Below are 16,085 nucleotides of genomic sequence, written 5' to 3'. Positions count from 1 at the left end.
TATAATAAATAAGTTGAACTTACTCCGATATTTTGAAGGTTTCGTTTAGGCCACCCTCCCCTTCAAGTGTGGCCTCCAAGCGTCCAATAGTACGTAAAGGCAAATCATTGAAGGAATTGAATATCTCCAGCTTGAATTGATGCGCACAGAATGGCTCCTCCTCTCTTGTAAGTAGATACAGTTGCCCACGGCCTGTGGATCTATCAGCATAGTAACCCATGTTGCCACATCTTGGCACACCTTCAGTAAGATCATCGTCATTTTGAGCGCACGGGAAGCACTCTCCTTTAATAAAGTCATCATAGCTATTACATGGATAAGCAGGGAACATACAGCGTGGAGCAACTGAATCAATGAAGAATTTGTAAGCACGTCGATGGTTACAAAGTGAGCGTCCTTCCTCCTCATCAGCAGTTTGTGCGGCTATAAATGGGAATAGTAAATAAATTATCCAATAAGGTAATATTAGCTTGCTACTAACACCAAATGAAATCCGTTACGGCGCCCACAAAAAGATTTGAACAACCCGTCTGCACACGTCCACCATTTGGATAGAAGTCCACATGTCCCATTGGCTGCCACGAGCCCAGCCCACCGAGTATCAAATTCTCACCGTTCGAGTGAATAACATCCACAAACTCCGCATCTGAATTATCCAAACGAACTTTGGGATGTTGTGCCTCGAACAGTGGACCAGCTGGATCTAAACCAGTAATGCGAGCCAAACCCGGCAGTTCAGCGCCAGCAAAACCAGACACATGTGCACCCAAACTGAAACCGATTATATGCGTGCGCGTCAAGTTGAGTCCTTTGTACTCCTTCAAGTTCTGCAAAAGCATAGCCAGTTGTTTGCCCACCAGACGTGTATTGGCTGCAGCACGCACGTAATTCGGGAAAGTAGCGCCATTCTCCCAGTCCACACAAATAACAATGCAGTCTTCCTACAATAGCAACCGATGTAACTTCATTTTTTTTTTTTAATTCACTTTTAAAAACCTACCACCGCCATCAATGCCGTTTTCATTTCGTAGATCCACACATGCGGACAAGCCGAACCGAAACCATGTACAATTACGCGAACCGACAACTCATCGAAACCATGCAGTTCCTCGAGTGTCAGTGGAGTCCTTTTGAAAACGCTCCGTTGCGTCGTGGTGGTAGTTGTCGTCATTGTTGTTGTGGCGGAACTGTCTGCAGCTGTATCATTTATTGAACCCGCTCTGCGACGTATAGAATGAGAAGACCTTGCAACTTCGGCAAAAGCGTCAGTCATATTCAGAAACGGCAACTCCATGAGAGGACGTTCGGAACGATTTTTTGTTGAGTAAAAGTAGAATTTTGTGTTGATATCTTCAGGTGGCGAAGGCAACATTTCCAGATAGGCAAAAGGGCCGGAGTCCTCAAAACAACCGAGTTCGCCATAACAAACGCGTTTAATTGCACGTTTCGATCTGGTAGTAAGTGTAGGGACCGACATAGTGTTCAAGTAATATAATATAATTATATTGTATGGAAAGAGTTTAAAAGTAATTTTCCCACCTGCGATGTTTATTACGTTGCTGCAATAGTTCATGTTGCCGTATAGATTCCCGTACAGCACGTACCATGTCGGTACTATTCGCTATTCCATTGGAGAAACTCTCGGCTAACGCAGCATCGAGATCATCTTGGGCGGGTAGATGGTCTTCATGTACAACTGAACAAACTGCAAAGAGAGAAAAAGAGAGAGAGGGTACATAGTGACTGGTTCGCAGTGTATCATCTTAGTCTAAAATAAAGACTAATAGGTTCATTATATACAATACATACATCGATTCGAAATTAGTCACAGGCTAGTGCCTTTGAGTGAGTAACTTATTTCACTATAATCTGGTTGTTTTCATTATAAACAGTATCCGACAGAATTATGGATACCCCACCACATTTTTTACTATTAATTAAATATTTCTTCCAATTTTTCTTTCTTTGACTTGTGATAAGTTATTTGTCAGGATCATTTAATTGGACAATGGTAAGACAAAATCACAGAAAAATATTCCAGAAGCAAGACCACAATCCAAAATGTGATAAAAAAATAGGAAAATAGTGGACTAGAGAGCGCGCCAAGATCAGGCCGGCCAAGGGCAACCTCTACTCGCGATATGAATACAGACCCGACTGTTTCACCCCGATTTATTCAGGAAATTTTCCGATCTATATTTCTGAGCGAACAAGTCAGCGCAAATTCCGATAAGATTGTTATTTCAGCCCCTACAAGATTAAACAGGAAGAAACGATTTGAATTTACCAAAAAGTGTTATCAAATGTCGCCAAGCTTTTGGAAAATAATAATTTGAAGTAATGGGAGCAAATTTAAATTAAGAAATACGAAAGGCAGCGAAAAAGTTTGATGAAAGAGTAATGAGAGGCTCCAAAGTAAGTACATCGAAGCACTATTAAGTTCGGAGATGGAAATGTTTTAGTTTGGGGTTACTGTATCTACAGTGGCCTGCTGGTATTAATCGAAGGCAAATGACGGCAGAATCCTACAAAGTAATGCTGAGTACAAATCTAGAGTCCTCCGCACAAAAATGGACTTTATATACCAACAGGGCAATGAGTCCAAACATACACGTTGGGTTAGGAAGAATGTTTTGATCAAAAATCATTAGAGCTCCTCTAATGTCTGCCCAAACCTCTGACTTAAATCGTATTAAGCATTTATAGCAATATTTGAATGATTAATTCAACCTATTCTTGTGAATAGGTGTGGGAAACTTTTTCACTTGAAGAAAATCGTCAGTGACACTCGAAATTTTTATTCTGTCAAAAAGGGAAATTCGTCAATATCGCCTCACATTTTCGCCTGCTTAACTGATTTACTGAGTATATTTTTTCGGTAGCTTACCCTTACCGAACCTCACATTCTTTAATTGTTCTTATAAATTATAAGAAATTACGTAGATACTAGTAATTATTTTCGATGTAAGTCTATATATGAAAAAATAGGAAATCTGACAATTTACATTATGAATAGACGTGAGACATAAAATTTCCTTTCTATTCTTTCGCGCTGGTCGATTATAGATTTAATGTGTAATTACGCCAAAAATTATTTGTGAAACATTCTTATAAAAGTCATTAACGCTTTATACTGCAAGTATTTTAAGGAAGTGGAATGCAAAAAGTTAAATCTTTATTATCAAAAGCAATTAGTTAGGTAATTTATTTCTAAGGAAACGTATAACTCATTAAATTTCCATTTTTATACTTATAAATATTTTAATATAGGTATTACTTTTTAGCTGGAAAATAATGATATTTTTATAATGGAACCCAAAGTACAAAAAAGCTCGACAATAATAATAAAATATTATTTTTAATTGCTGAGTTACTTTGAAGTGATTCTTGAACTTTGTTAAAAATTGAAGGGAAAACTTTGAGACTAAATATAATTCTATATGTATAGCAAAGTTCACAAATAACCTCAATTCTGAAAAAAAAACGCGAGAGTAAAATCAAAAAAGAAGATACATAAAGTTTGTGCCATCTTTTAGCTATGTATGTATGTCTACTTTCAATAAATTTGACTTTACCATCAAATTGAACTCAGTACAATTCTAACCATGAATAGCTTTACACTGAAATCACGTCCCGAACTTGTGAGACTCTATATAATAACACTATTTTTAATTGAGGTTCCAAATCCCTAGTGCTAATATACACAATTTCGTTACATGGATTATGATCTGAACGAGAGAGTTTCCAAGTAAAAAAGCCTAAATACGAGCATCTTTTTCAAAACTGCATATTTTAACCATAACAATATACCTTTGTTCATGTCATAACATAAAGGGAGTAGTACGAAATTTCCACGCAATTTTGGTCAATTAAAAGTACTTAGAGAAGACTGGATTCTAAAAGAAATAAAAAGCTTGGAAGAGAATTAAAAGAGGCTTGATATTATTCCATCAATGAATAGAATTTTTCTCTCTAAGAAACTATTATTAAAGTTTAGTATCAGAACTGGATATTCTGTTTCTTTTTTTTAGAATTATGTAGCTCTCAATGGTAAGGTCTTATTTTTGTCAAATTGTATTGTTAGAATAATATAATGACATAGTTCTTAAACACAAATACTATTTTTCAGTAGGTCTGTAAATATTTCCTTTATAACGTTTTCTTTTTTTGTCAAAAAAAAGTTAAGATCTAGATATCCCTTTTCGAAAAGACACTCCTCATATGTATTAGGGAGGTCAGATGTTCAACTCAATTGAAGTAAAGGTATGAAATAATGGTGAAATTATTATATGCTATTTTGGAATCGTTCACTAATGTTGACGACTACTTCCCGATAGCAATTGTGACAAAATACATATGTACATAGACACGAAGAACCATATGATACGCGATTAAAACTTTCTAATTTTATAAATTAAAAAAAAAAATTTTTCGGAAACCGTAAAGTCAAGTTGTTCTCAATAAAATGCAAATATCAGTCAAAGAAACGTATTGAGCATATTTTTCATAAACATTTTGACATTTCACAGCTCAGTGCAAAGTTTAAATCTCAAAGATTAACTGCGCTATTAAAATATTTAAATTGTGTCAGATACTTTGAGTAAATTAATTTTCGATGTTAATGTGATTTACTATTTTTATCTGAATAATTTTTTTATTTTGTTTTTGTCACTATCACTTTGTAGTTTCACACACATTTAAATCATAAAAACGTGAGTTTAATTAGCGAAAGGCGTCACATTAGTGCCTCATTTCACACAATAAGAAAGACGATTAATGTTAATTAGTTGCGACTCATAAGTAAAGACATGTTTATTAAACAATAGACCAGGTGATTTTCTTTTCATATGTCGGTTAGTGTGTATGCAAATATAAAACATGTGAGTGTTAAACATATTAGAGTTTAGAAAGAAAGTATACTTTCTTTAAGTTCATATTACAAACAATTGAGATACATTACAATATCACTACTAATGTTATGACACTTATAAAGTTGAATGCGTGACTAAATTACCAAAAAGAAGCTACAGAATTCCTTTGGTATTTTCTATTAGGTCTACAACTTTGCTTCCGCCGTTTTTTTTTTTGTAAATTTAAGGCTTTTTTCACTTAGGACAGCCTAACCGTACGTATCCGAAAGCATTCGATGAGCCTCAGCCGCACTTTTCTTGGAATTAAAAAAGAAAAGCAAAATTTACCGCAAATGTCGAGAATTCGGCTCAAAAAGTGACATTTTCAGTTGAGAATAAGTTTGGGATGCAAACAGATCTCTACAAATATTTTGTTGGGTTATATATATATATATATTTGGCGTAGGAACCGCTTTAAGCGATTATAGCCGAATCCACCAGAGCGCGCCACTCATTCCTCCTTTTTGCTTTTTGGCGCCAACTGGATGGGTTAATGTTGACACAAATGTCCAAGGTCGATATAAACAATTCTGAACGATCTATACTCTTGAACATCCAAACTAAAAAAAATCGCCTTGTTTTTTCAAAAGAAATGTTACGAAAGATTGAGAAGTAGGTAGATGTCAGTGGATAGTGGTCACAATACTATGCAATGTTGAAATGTGATATGACAGGAATAAGAAGGAATGAAACCCAAACTCCCTGGTCTTGTCTGATGCTACTCATTGACAGGATCGTTAATTATCGATAAACCAATTGTTTGATATGATAAACCGAAAATTCTTGGCGAGGGACTATAGAAACGATATACTATATACCAAAAAATCAACAAACATCCTCAAATAGCATTTTCCATAGTAAAAAAGAAAATATAATAAAAAGTTACCCTCTACTACAGCTGCGATAATAGGAATGATCCGCCGAATTTACAGGAGTTATGTAATTCGTAGCGGTAGTTATAATAATAATGAATACTTTCCTAGTCGGAAGTCGAAAAGCATATATTACACGTAAAACAGGCTGTAGCTTCTCGAATATACTCATACAACCCCTTACAACACTTTTACTTTTTCAAATCGTGCATGTAGCTCTTTGTCACTAACAAATAAAACAGTAAACAACTAAATAAAGTGTGGTCATTTGTTATAAACCCACTTCAAAGTTTACAAGCAACGAAGTTACGACAAAAATGCTAATTAAGTGAGCGTTTGATTTTTTAAGCCGAGTATATATTTTACCATCTAACTGATCGATTTGTCGAACTCGACGTTTCGAATCCAACAGCGGACACCACTTGCCAATTGGCACCTTTACCAAAATTTCCTGCAGTTAAGCAAATATATATAATTTAGAGTATTTACACCTTCATGTCGTCACGTTTATGTGACTTTGCCCGTGCTTTTTTATTGTTTTTATACTTTTTTCTTTGCTGCTTTATAACACTCGTCACGCGAATAGGCATTGCCATCCAATAACTATAATAATTAAGAAGAGTTAGCGGTACGGTACAACAACAGTATGTTGTAGGTGACAATTGTACAAGACATTATATAACACATGCATGCTAAGTTAATGCTATATAATATGTGTGAACGTGCGTAATATTTTTTGCAGCTCATGTGTTTTGGTTGAATTGTTGTTGTTACAAAAGCTTACGCGTTGGCTAAATGTTATAACATTATTATGTATATGAAGACATTAGTGTCATAACATAATTGTTGGAAGCGTTGTTGTAATAAAGAGAGTGGCTCATAATTTATAAATAGTATGTACATTTCTTTTAAGGATAATATATATTAGTGTTGGTTTTGAAGTTTATTTATTACTAACCATTTCACTACCTTAATTAAGAATTTTACGGCAAAATTGACATTTTCAAGATATTGGACAATTTTTTTCGGGAGATTAGGCTATACGTAAAAATGTAATTTTTCTGTGTTTTCAAAATTAGTCATCAAAATCAAAATATTTGCATTCGAACTTTGCAATTGAGCTTACTTGAAACGGTATAAGGTATTTATTTATTTTTCAAAATTCAACTTGGACTCCTTATAATATCCGTCATATTCAAATTAATTGACCGAAAAATTTTACACATTTAATTTGGAAAAATGTAGATTCTGATTGTTTAGTAACTGCATCCAGTAATTAACAATAATGTTTTTCAATAAGCCTATTTTCGAAATTCGAAGGCAGATATTTTGCTAACTAAATAGTTCCTCAAACTGTCAGGGCACGTCGTCTTGTTTAAACCGGTTTCAAGAATTTTTTCAATTCATTCTTTCATTCTCGTACACGTAATTGCGAGCAGATATATTGAGTTCAAATCTATCGATATCGATTTCCATTGACGGTTTAAATTTTTGAGCAAATATGGAGCTAGTATTGGCCCAACCACTGTATGGTCATAGAAAGATCAGTGATTCCGAATATATGTAATAATACTAGAATTTGAAGAATATCACTGCCTATGGAACTATAAACTCATATCTGATCGAAGGGTACAATATTTGTTAGTACAAAAATATTTCTTCCAGAGAAACAATGACAATATCATAAGAAACCGAAGCGTTCACTTTTCGAGCGATAATTCGCCATAACAGGTCGTAAGCGGAAAGTCAAAGTATACATTCCATATTTCTGGCCTTTCAGATTATTTGTGCTTGAAAATTTAAAGAGAATACACTATTTCCTTAATAAGGGTATTATTAAAGAGTTAAGAATAATGATCTGTCGTTTGTTAATTTTGAATTTATAGCTTTATAGGAAAAATATATTATCCCAAGTAATAAATCTTTGAATCCGAAACATATTTAAAGATTTAAATTAATATCCTCGAGATTTATTCATGCTCACTATCATGGCCCTTCATTTTTGGTGTTTATTAGTTTAGAAAAAAATATCAATTATGGGAAAAAGAATTTAAACTTGCTATAAAATATCAACGTGATAATCTCAATTTTTCCGTGAAGTCTAATACTATTACATATTTCAAATATAAATTGATCAAATAAAGAAGAGTGACACAATCCTTCAACTAATACGAAGTAGTAAATTTGATAATGGTTGGTTTAATCCCGAGACATCACGAATAGTACCAAATATAATATTATTGATTATACCAAATTAAGAACACTATTATCCACGAATGATTGATACAATATTGTATGAGCGGCGAGGGAGCAGAGAATATCTAATAACCTGATTAAAGATATGTATATAGTATAGATCTACAGCTATATTAAACACATTAAGACGAGTTAAGATATTCAAGAATATTGGATCAGAACAACATATAACAATATACCAAAGTAAAGTAAAGATAAAATATTTTACTTAAAAAAAGCACTATAATGGTTTTATTTCGAAACATTTTTGGCAAAACAGAATCAGGAGATTTTTCTCAGATTTTTTAATGATAAACCTAACACTAATGAAAACTTTGCGGTTTTGCGGAAGATTTATGGTCCCTTAAGAATTGACAACGGCGAATACCGCAGACGATGGAACGATGTGTTATTCGACGACATACGACATAGTCCAGCGAATAAAAAAACAGCGGCTACGCTGGCTAGGACATGTTGTTCGAATGGATGAAAGTGCTCCAGCTCTGAAAGTATTCGATGCAGTACCCGCTGGTGGAAGCAGAGGAAGAGGGAGACCTCCACTCCGATGGAAGGACCAGGTGGAGAGGGACCTGGCTTCGCTTGGAATAACCAATTGGCGCCAAACTGCCAGGAGGAGGGATACGTGGCGCGCTGTTTTGGACTCGGCTATAACCGCGTAAGCGGTGTCTACGCGAGTCAAGAAGACGAATGAAAACTTTAACTTCAAATCGATTATAACTTCGAAAAAGTTTTATCCATTAAACTTAATATGTATCACCAAAATTCGACATTTCATCAGAAAATATATATAAACTTATTAGCAAATATGTGTTTTGGTACGTATTAGCCGAAAATAAATGTAATATGGGTTTCATTAAAGTTTATCAATTCGAAATATATGGCTACAGGGTTAACCGGTACTAAGCAAACCTAAAAATGCCCAAAAACAATTGTTGGTCTTTCTAAATACTATAGTTACTTAAATATTAATATTTTCTCCGCATAATTCGCATTTTCCCACAAGTTTTCTTAAATGCTTAAATGTAATTTTCCTTTTTTTCCAAATAGTGATTTGCGAATGAATTTGCATTGTTTTTCAGTGTTTACAAGTAACATGATGCACTCACCTGTCAGTTGCCATGACAGCGTTGTCAGCAATGCGCACAGCTTCAGCAGTAAATTCCTCCGCTTCATAATACACTGCTCCACTGACACTTTTAAATTATAGCACTAAATATTAAATCTGTTGAAAAAGTAAAAGTCTATTAAACAGGAAAACAAGACTAGACGAATAGTAATAGAGGTTATGTGATTGAGCGAAAAATCTACTACAATGAAAGCATTTATTTGAAAAATTGCGGCTCATCACTTAGGCAAAAATTGAAAGAAATTATGTGTAATAGACGCGCGGCATTATTTGCATATTTGCACTTAAAATTTCGCACATGCTTTTCTTTTACACAAAGTCACTGTTGCTGCTGCTGGTATATGTTGTTCCCAAGTGTTTTAGTTTTGTTTTTGGTTTCTTTGCCGCGCAGAAACGCAGAGCAAAACACAGACAACACACATTTCTCAGTTTAAAAGCGCGCTTTTGCACTTGCGCTTTGTGTTCATTTTGTTTTCCTCGTTTTTTTTCGATTTTTTTTTCAATTTATTTTGTTTTCATTTATTTTTAGTTGTTTTCGCTTTGCAAACAATATCGTAGTTTTGTGTTTGTGTATGTTTTTGTTGTTTTTGGAATATAGCTTTAAATTCACTTTCACTTGCTACGGCGGTGTCGGCGGCGTGAAGGCGCGGTGTGTTGCCACCAGTTGTGAGCATTTATGATTATCACAATTATTACCCGTATATTTAGTAGTAAGGGTACAAACAAAACCAGGAAGGTAAGGTAGCTGGGCTTTGTATGCAACTATGTGCGTATGTATGTATGTATTGATACTATACATTACAAGTTTGTTTACTTTAATGAGAGCGTATTTAAAGTTCGACTATTTAAGTCAACACGCTTGTATAGTTATATATTCGTGTATGTAAATTACCGTTAAATGCTGTTACTTAATCGATTGCGTTGAGTTGACTTCATCGGAACTGAGTCACTTGTTCGTAGATAATTTGGGTAGCTTTCCGCTTTGCTCTGTTCAAAGGCAGCGCTTAGTTTCGATTTCGTTTGTATAGTTAAATATGTATTTAGTATAATGGAAGAGTAAAAAAAAAATATATATGGCACTGATAGTTATTATTAGCGTCTGCTTGTTATATATATTTTATCTTTTGAAGCATGAAAATTATTTTAATTGCTCAGTTTTTACAACAAGTAAATATTGTGTTATTATATGTACACGAGATTATATAGAGATTTAATGTTTGATTAGGTTTACATATTTTAAATTGTGTGTATGTCCATTGTCTAATTGAACTGTGATTTGAAATTTACTTCATTTACTTGTCCAAATGTATTAGATACAATTAGATTCAAGTAGTACATTTTAACAACATGAAACTAAATAGATTGAATTATTTATTGGAAAAAGTATGTTCAATCAAAATATGAGTGGAACCTATAAATAGAATTGCAATAAAAAAAAGATTTCCAACCTGAATAATGAAATACTGGCCATGCGATTACTTTGAAAAACAAGGCAGCGTACGAGGAAAGCTTTGCTTTCAGATTGATATAAAGTACTAGAAAATTACAATAAATTGCCGTAAAAAACTATACAGATTTTAGAAGACTGGTACTGCTGGAGATCCATGTTTTGAGAATTTAAGATCACTGCGTTATTGAGAAAAAAAAAACATAAGAAATTTATATAATATTAAACGAAGCTCTATATCACTTCTAACAGAAATTCTCATACTCTCAATTTATGTAATTATCAGGGTATCCTTTATTTACACGTAGGAAAAATATGTTGTTTATGTACTTGTGCCTGTCGAATTTGGCGACAAAGAAGGTATACTGGGTTGATGCAATGGGAGCGTTAGAGCAAGGTTCACCAAAAAAATATTACTTATCACGATTTGCAAAATAATTGCATATTCGAAAAAAAATACCACAATCATTACATAGTTTAATCACACTTCATGACCTATTTGTACAAAATCTGAATCTTACTGGCTTCGCAAGAAACGTAGCTTACATGCGATCTGAAACATATATTAACCAAGAATGGCCTAGTTGCAATTTCTATTCCTATCATAAATTTTCCTAAGTCCCAAGCGTGTGCTGCAAATCGTACGATTTTATTTCGATACCGATATTTGAAAATCACTCGATTGTATTCTGATTCGAACTTAATTTCGAAATAGCTGGTAGACAAAAAACTTACAATTAATAAAAATTATGTATAAAATATTTTTGTAAATATGAGAAGAAACTTCTAAAACTAACTGTTTCTGCTTATTTACTACACTGGAATAATTGAAAAAATCGCGAAAAAGTTTCCCGACGCATGAAAAAGATATTCGGGAGTCAGTGTAAGTGCATAAATGTATAAAGCTGTATGTCCAAAGTTAACATACTGCATCTGATTAATTATAGATTCAATTCGTTCTACAGGATAAATAAAGAAGCATTTGAATGTTTTATGGACAATATAAGGCCCCTAATGAAGCCGAAGACCTTAGCTGTTGAGCTGAAATTGGAAAGGGATTTCAGAGACCAGCTATTGATAGAACGTTTGGGCTGTTCTTTCATAATTTACATATTGCCATAGAAGAACTAAATGAAGAAAATATTCAAGATGGGCGTGTCGTTCATCAGTCACTTGAAAATAATTTAATGTGGAGAATTTATGTTTTAGTACTAAATCATCAAAATTGAACACAGCCGACCGAATTTAAAACGGAAACAATAGGACGATTCTAAATAGGACTAAATCGTTACGATTTGATGTTCGAAAACGAAAGCAGAACAGTGAAATTCAGCACATGACATAACGATTTGAAAGAAAAATGCCCGTATATGCATTGCAGAGATTAAAGAGATCTAGTTCATCAACTTTATCTGAAAATTTGAAACAGAATTGTGCACCAAATCAGTTTTGATGCAAAAACTTTTCTTTTTTACCAAAAAACTAAACCATTAAGTGACTGGATCGAATGCGAAAACTTAACTGCACCTGAAAAAATAGCTTTAAAATGCTTCACGTCGTCTAATTTTATGAAATTTTTCTTCCATATTTTATGCTTCTAAAAGTCTTCAATTAACAATCGTAATTTAGTGACGAAGAAGAAATTTATCTAATTTGACAGAAAAGTCCAAAAGTAGACATCAGTAGTAGATAAAATCAAATCGATTTTCAAATTATATCAACGTTTAGAAATTTCGCACTAAGCTCCGGTTAAAGAATTAGCTAAATTGGGTAAAGTATGTTCGGTATTATAGCAACCCAAGCTTCAATTTAAAGAGTAATATTTATATTTTTTTTAAATAAAGTCACTATTTACTTCATAGTGTTTAATGTACGACACCTCCGTAGGGGCAGTTATTAGAAAAAAAGAGTTGCCCTCTGCAATTTTTTTTATTTTCAGTCTAGGTTTTCTCAACATTTTCGAAATATTTTTGGACTAAAATTGGGTTTCTTATCAGAAATTGTGCGATAAAATATGCCAAGCTCACGTAAAAGCGCCAATATATATCTATATATAGTGGATTTAATAGTTTTCAATTTCGGTTCATAAATATTTATATTTTGTATTGGTCTTTATCTTAACGTTTACATTTATTTTTATTTTCACTGGTCTCACTTTCGGCATTTTTAAGTGTAAACTAGATTATTTTATGAATATCGTTTTAAATTAAAATTTATGATTAACAAATATTTTGATGTTTTTCGCAAAAACCTTTTTGTTTAATAAAAAATATTTAACTGCTTTCTCACCAGTTCACTATTTTATGACACACAAACTGCAATAAATTTTTAGCTTTTTCACATTTTCAAAAATATACAAACTTCACTAATTAAAACGCGCACATTATTCCGTACCGCCGATTTAAATAGATACACGCGCATTAATAATTTTCGACTGAATTTCTATAATTTAAGTTAACACTTTGCAAACGAAACATCGAATGAGCTGCGATTGCAACAAACTCGGCTTACGGAGTTGCCTTTTAGCCAACGGCCGCGCTGTGTTGATTTAGCAAAAGTGGTGAGATCCGACTTTCACAAAGCTCAGACCGCTGAATTAAGTGGTGTCTAGTTACTCAAATGCTCATCGAAGTGCTCACTTGTGCACACACACACACGCGCGTTCGTATTGGGTTCGTTGTTGTTGATGGCGCTCTTGGCGCGTTGTTGCTTTGCTTATCAACACCGCGAGCTGAACATATTGACAAAAGTATATGATTTACACACAGACATTATTCCTACACAACGCTGCGCATGGCTTTCACTGGCAACGGCAACAGCAACAGCACCCACTTACTGGCATGTGCGCGCACTCATTTCATTCATAAATTTGGCTCACACGCAGTTGGTGGCATGACTTTGGCAGCCACGACGGCGGCGTCGATATCAAAACGCGCTTGAGGACAACAACACACAACGCGGTGTGGCCAATAACAAGTTTATTAATTTCTTCCAATCTTATTTAGTAACTAGTACAATTTGTTGTTAAACAGTTTCAAGAGTCAGTCGTCCACTTTTTCCAATCGCAAATGTCACCTGAGTCCCCCTGAGTCTTTCTGTTGCGGTGACAGTTTCATGCAGAAATATAAAGTTTTGTGTGTTTATGGGAAAACGGGAAAAATTTAAATATAAATTGTTGTTGATCTGCTTTTGTTAAAAGCGTGGTTGTATTGCCGGATTTCAGGCGCTGAAAAAAGAGAAAAGGAGAAAAATAAATTATTTTTAATTATTAATGGTCATAAAATGTGTGAGGTTTGTCATTAACTATATACAATTATATAATAAAAATTATATAAACTTGCATAATATAGCAATCAATATGCTAATATAAATTATACTACACTCTTAATGAGATTAAGATAAATAATTTAACCATAGCGCCATCTACTAGTCAAATTTGCGTTCAAAACATTTTCGGAATATATAAAATCACATGGTAAACCAATAATAGTTCTTATTTATTAGTTTATTATATCAAATCGTATTACTTATAAAGAGTGGAAAACGGAAAGAAAATTTCGAGACGCAAAGTAATGAATAGAATAATAGTTTTTGTTGCATCAAGTTTGCTGGCCATTTTGCTATTTAACATGAAATAATTCCCACGGACAGAGAATTTACAAAAAAAAATATTTCGATAGCAGCGCCATCTATATAAAATGGAAAGTATTTTTGTCCAGCATTATATTACAGATAGAATCCAAATACAAAATTGTGTTGATCGTGCCCGAATAACTTACAATAAATGCACACTTTTAGCGAACGAAATTCGTATTGAAATACATAAGTTTTCCAATAGATCGCTTTAGTAAACTCTATCTCGCGCTTTTCCTTCGATAAAGGTGAAAACCCAAGCCAGGAGACTGAATTATAGATAATTTTTACGGTTCTGTAACAGCCAATCATGCGTAATTTTGGTTTCGTCGTTAAACCGCGCTCTGAAAGGCTAATTGTCGACAAAATAATAGAAATCATGAAATCCGACCATCATGCAGTGTTTCTGTTGTCCAGGTATGGGTGTCTCACGATTTAATACAAAAAAAGCATGAACCGATATTCCATATGTTAATCATCGATGAATCGCAACAAAATTTAACCATTTTTGAAACGAATGGTTACTGGTGTTGAAAGGTTATTCACTCACGACAATGTCAAATGAAAGCAGTCGTGATCGAACCCCGTTGAATCGGCCTAAATGGTAGTACAGAGATAACGTTCAGTTTGTTTTTAGAAATCAAGAAAACACCTACTATGAAATAGTAACTCACCAGATGCTCCGTGAGCTCGATTAAAAGCTAACCTTGTCCGGCACTAAGTGATTACTTACTATCTTTTCCTGTCTAGACTTTATATTTAAGAAAGTATTCAAGATGTAAGTTTTGTACTAGAATTACCAATTATAAAAAATGTGTCAAATATTGAGCGCTTAAAGAAAATATTTAATTTAATATAATTTTAAAAAATTTGGGCATCGAATAGCCGCCTAAAAGAAGTAAAACTGAGTAAAATTTTACAGAAGTGAAATGCAGTGGAACTTCCATAACTCGAACTTCTATAACTCGAAGATCTTCATAACTCGAACATTTGAATTGGCAATAGCGCTTAGAAGCCAAATTTCATACAAATTTCCTTCCCTAACTCGAATTTCTATAACTCGAAGTTCTCCATAACTCAAACTCTTGAAGTGACAATAGAAGGCAACTTTCATACAAATCTCCTTCCATAAATCGAACTTTTCGACCAGGGCATAATACAAAATTTAAAATTTTACTATCGAAGCAGAATTTTAAAAGATTCCCTCCATATCGCACGGAGGCGAACAAAAAATATAATATTACACTTATGGATTGTATAAATCATCTAACACAAGGCATGGGATACAAACGTCAAGAGCCAAACAATAGCAAAATACAAAAAACAAAATTACAGAAAACATCTTTTATGGTATATCCATAAAAATTGTTGCGAAGTGCCAAAATAAAAATTCTATAACTCGAAGTCTCTCTAAGTCAAAGTTTTTTTGTGCATTATGGTGATTCGAGCTAGAGATCAAATAATCACTGTAGATCAAATAATCATGTCAAATGTAAATTTTTTTTGATAAAGCCCACCGAAGACCTTTCGGGAAATTCAAATTTTACAAATCTTTTAGAATACAATATTTTAAATTCCTTGATAACTTTGGTGATATATTAAATTTAATAGAATATCATTATATTTTAAAGTGTCCGACCGATTCATCAGTTGACAAAGATTAATTAATATTCAAAAAATTTGCATTTGCTCCAAAAAAGTTGATATGTCGTTGAGACGAATATTCGAAATTAGTCGGTCTAGTAAAATGAAAGTCATTATTTTTCCAAAAGCGGGCTTTAGTAATTTGTATCTTGCGAATAGAAGCTTCGATAACGTGTTTGGGAGGTTCTTTTACAACC

The 16,085-nt window shown here is 33.5% G+C and overlaps 1 protein-coding gene across 6 annotated transcripts in view; it reads right to left on the bottom strand.

The window, feature by feature from the left end:
- The window catches only part of Pnliprp1_0 (Pancreatic lipase-related protein 1), a 46,929-nt gene that overhangs the window by 4,516 nt on the left and 26,328 nt on the right, over positions 1-16,085 (bottom strand). For 2 of the 6 annotated variants that reach the window (XM_011183731.3, XM_011183729.3), the window contains exons 2-6: positions 9,145-9,260; positions 1,540-1,705; positions 1,001-1,451; positions 482-941; positions 24-423 (exon numbers count right to left, since the gene is read on the bottom strand). In XM_011183731.3, the coding sequence (XP_011182033.1) occupies positions 24-423; positions 482-941; positions 1,001-1,451; positions 1,540-1,705; positions 9,145-9,211 (1,544 nt within the window). In that variant the 5' untranslated portion in view covers positions 9,212-9,260. Of the gene's footprint in view, positions 1-23; positions 424-481; positions 942-1,000; positions 1,452-1,539; positions 1,706-9,144; positions 9,261-10,056; positions 10,168-12,900; positions 13,838-16,085 lie in introns of those variants that run through there. The other 4 variants (XM_054232146.1, XM_054232147.1, XM_029040028.2 and 1 more) reach the window with 4 other exon arrangements.

The sequence above is a fragment of the Zeugodacus cucurbitae genome, chromosome 5, assembly GCF_028554725.1.
Source record: "Zeugodacus cucurbitae isolate PBARC_wt_2022May chromosome 5, idZeuCucr1.2, whole genome shotgun sequence".
Classification (NCBI taxonomy): Eukaryota; Metazoa; Arthropoda; class Insecta; order Diptera; family Tephritidae; genus Zeugodacus; species Zeugodacus cucurbitae.
The sequence above is the reverse complement of the archived record's forward strand: the minus strand, read 5'-3'. Positions and strand labels throughout refer to the sequence as shown.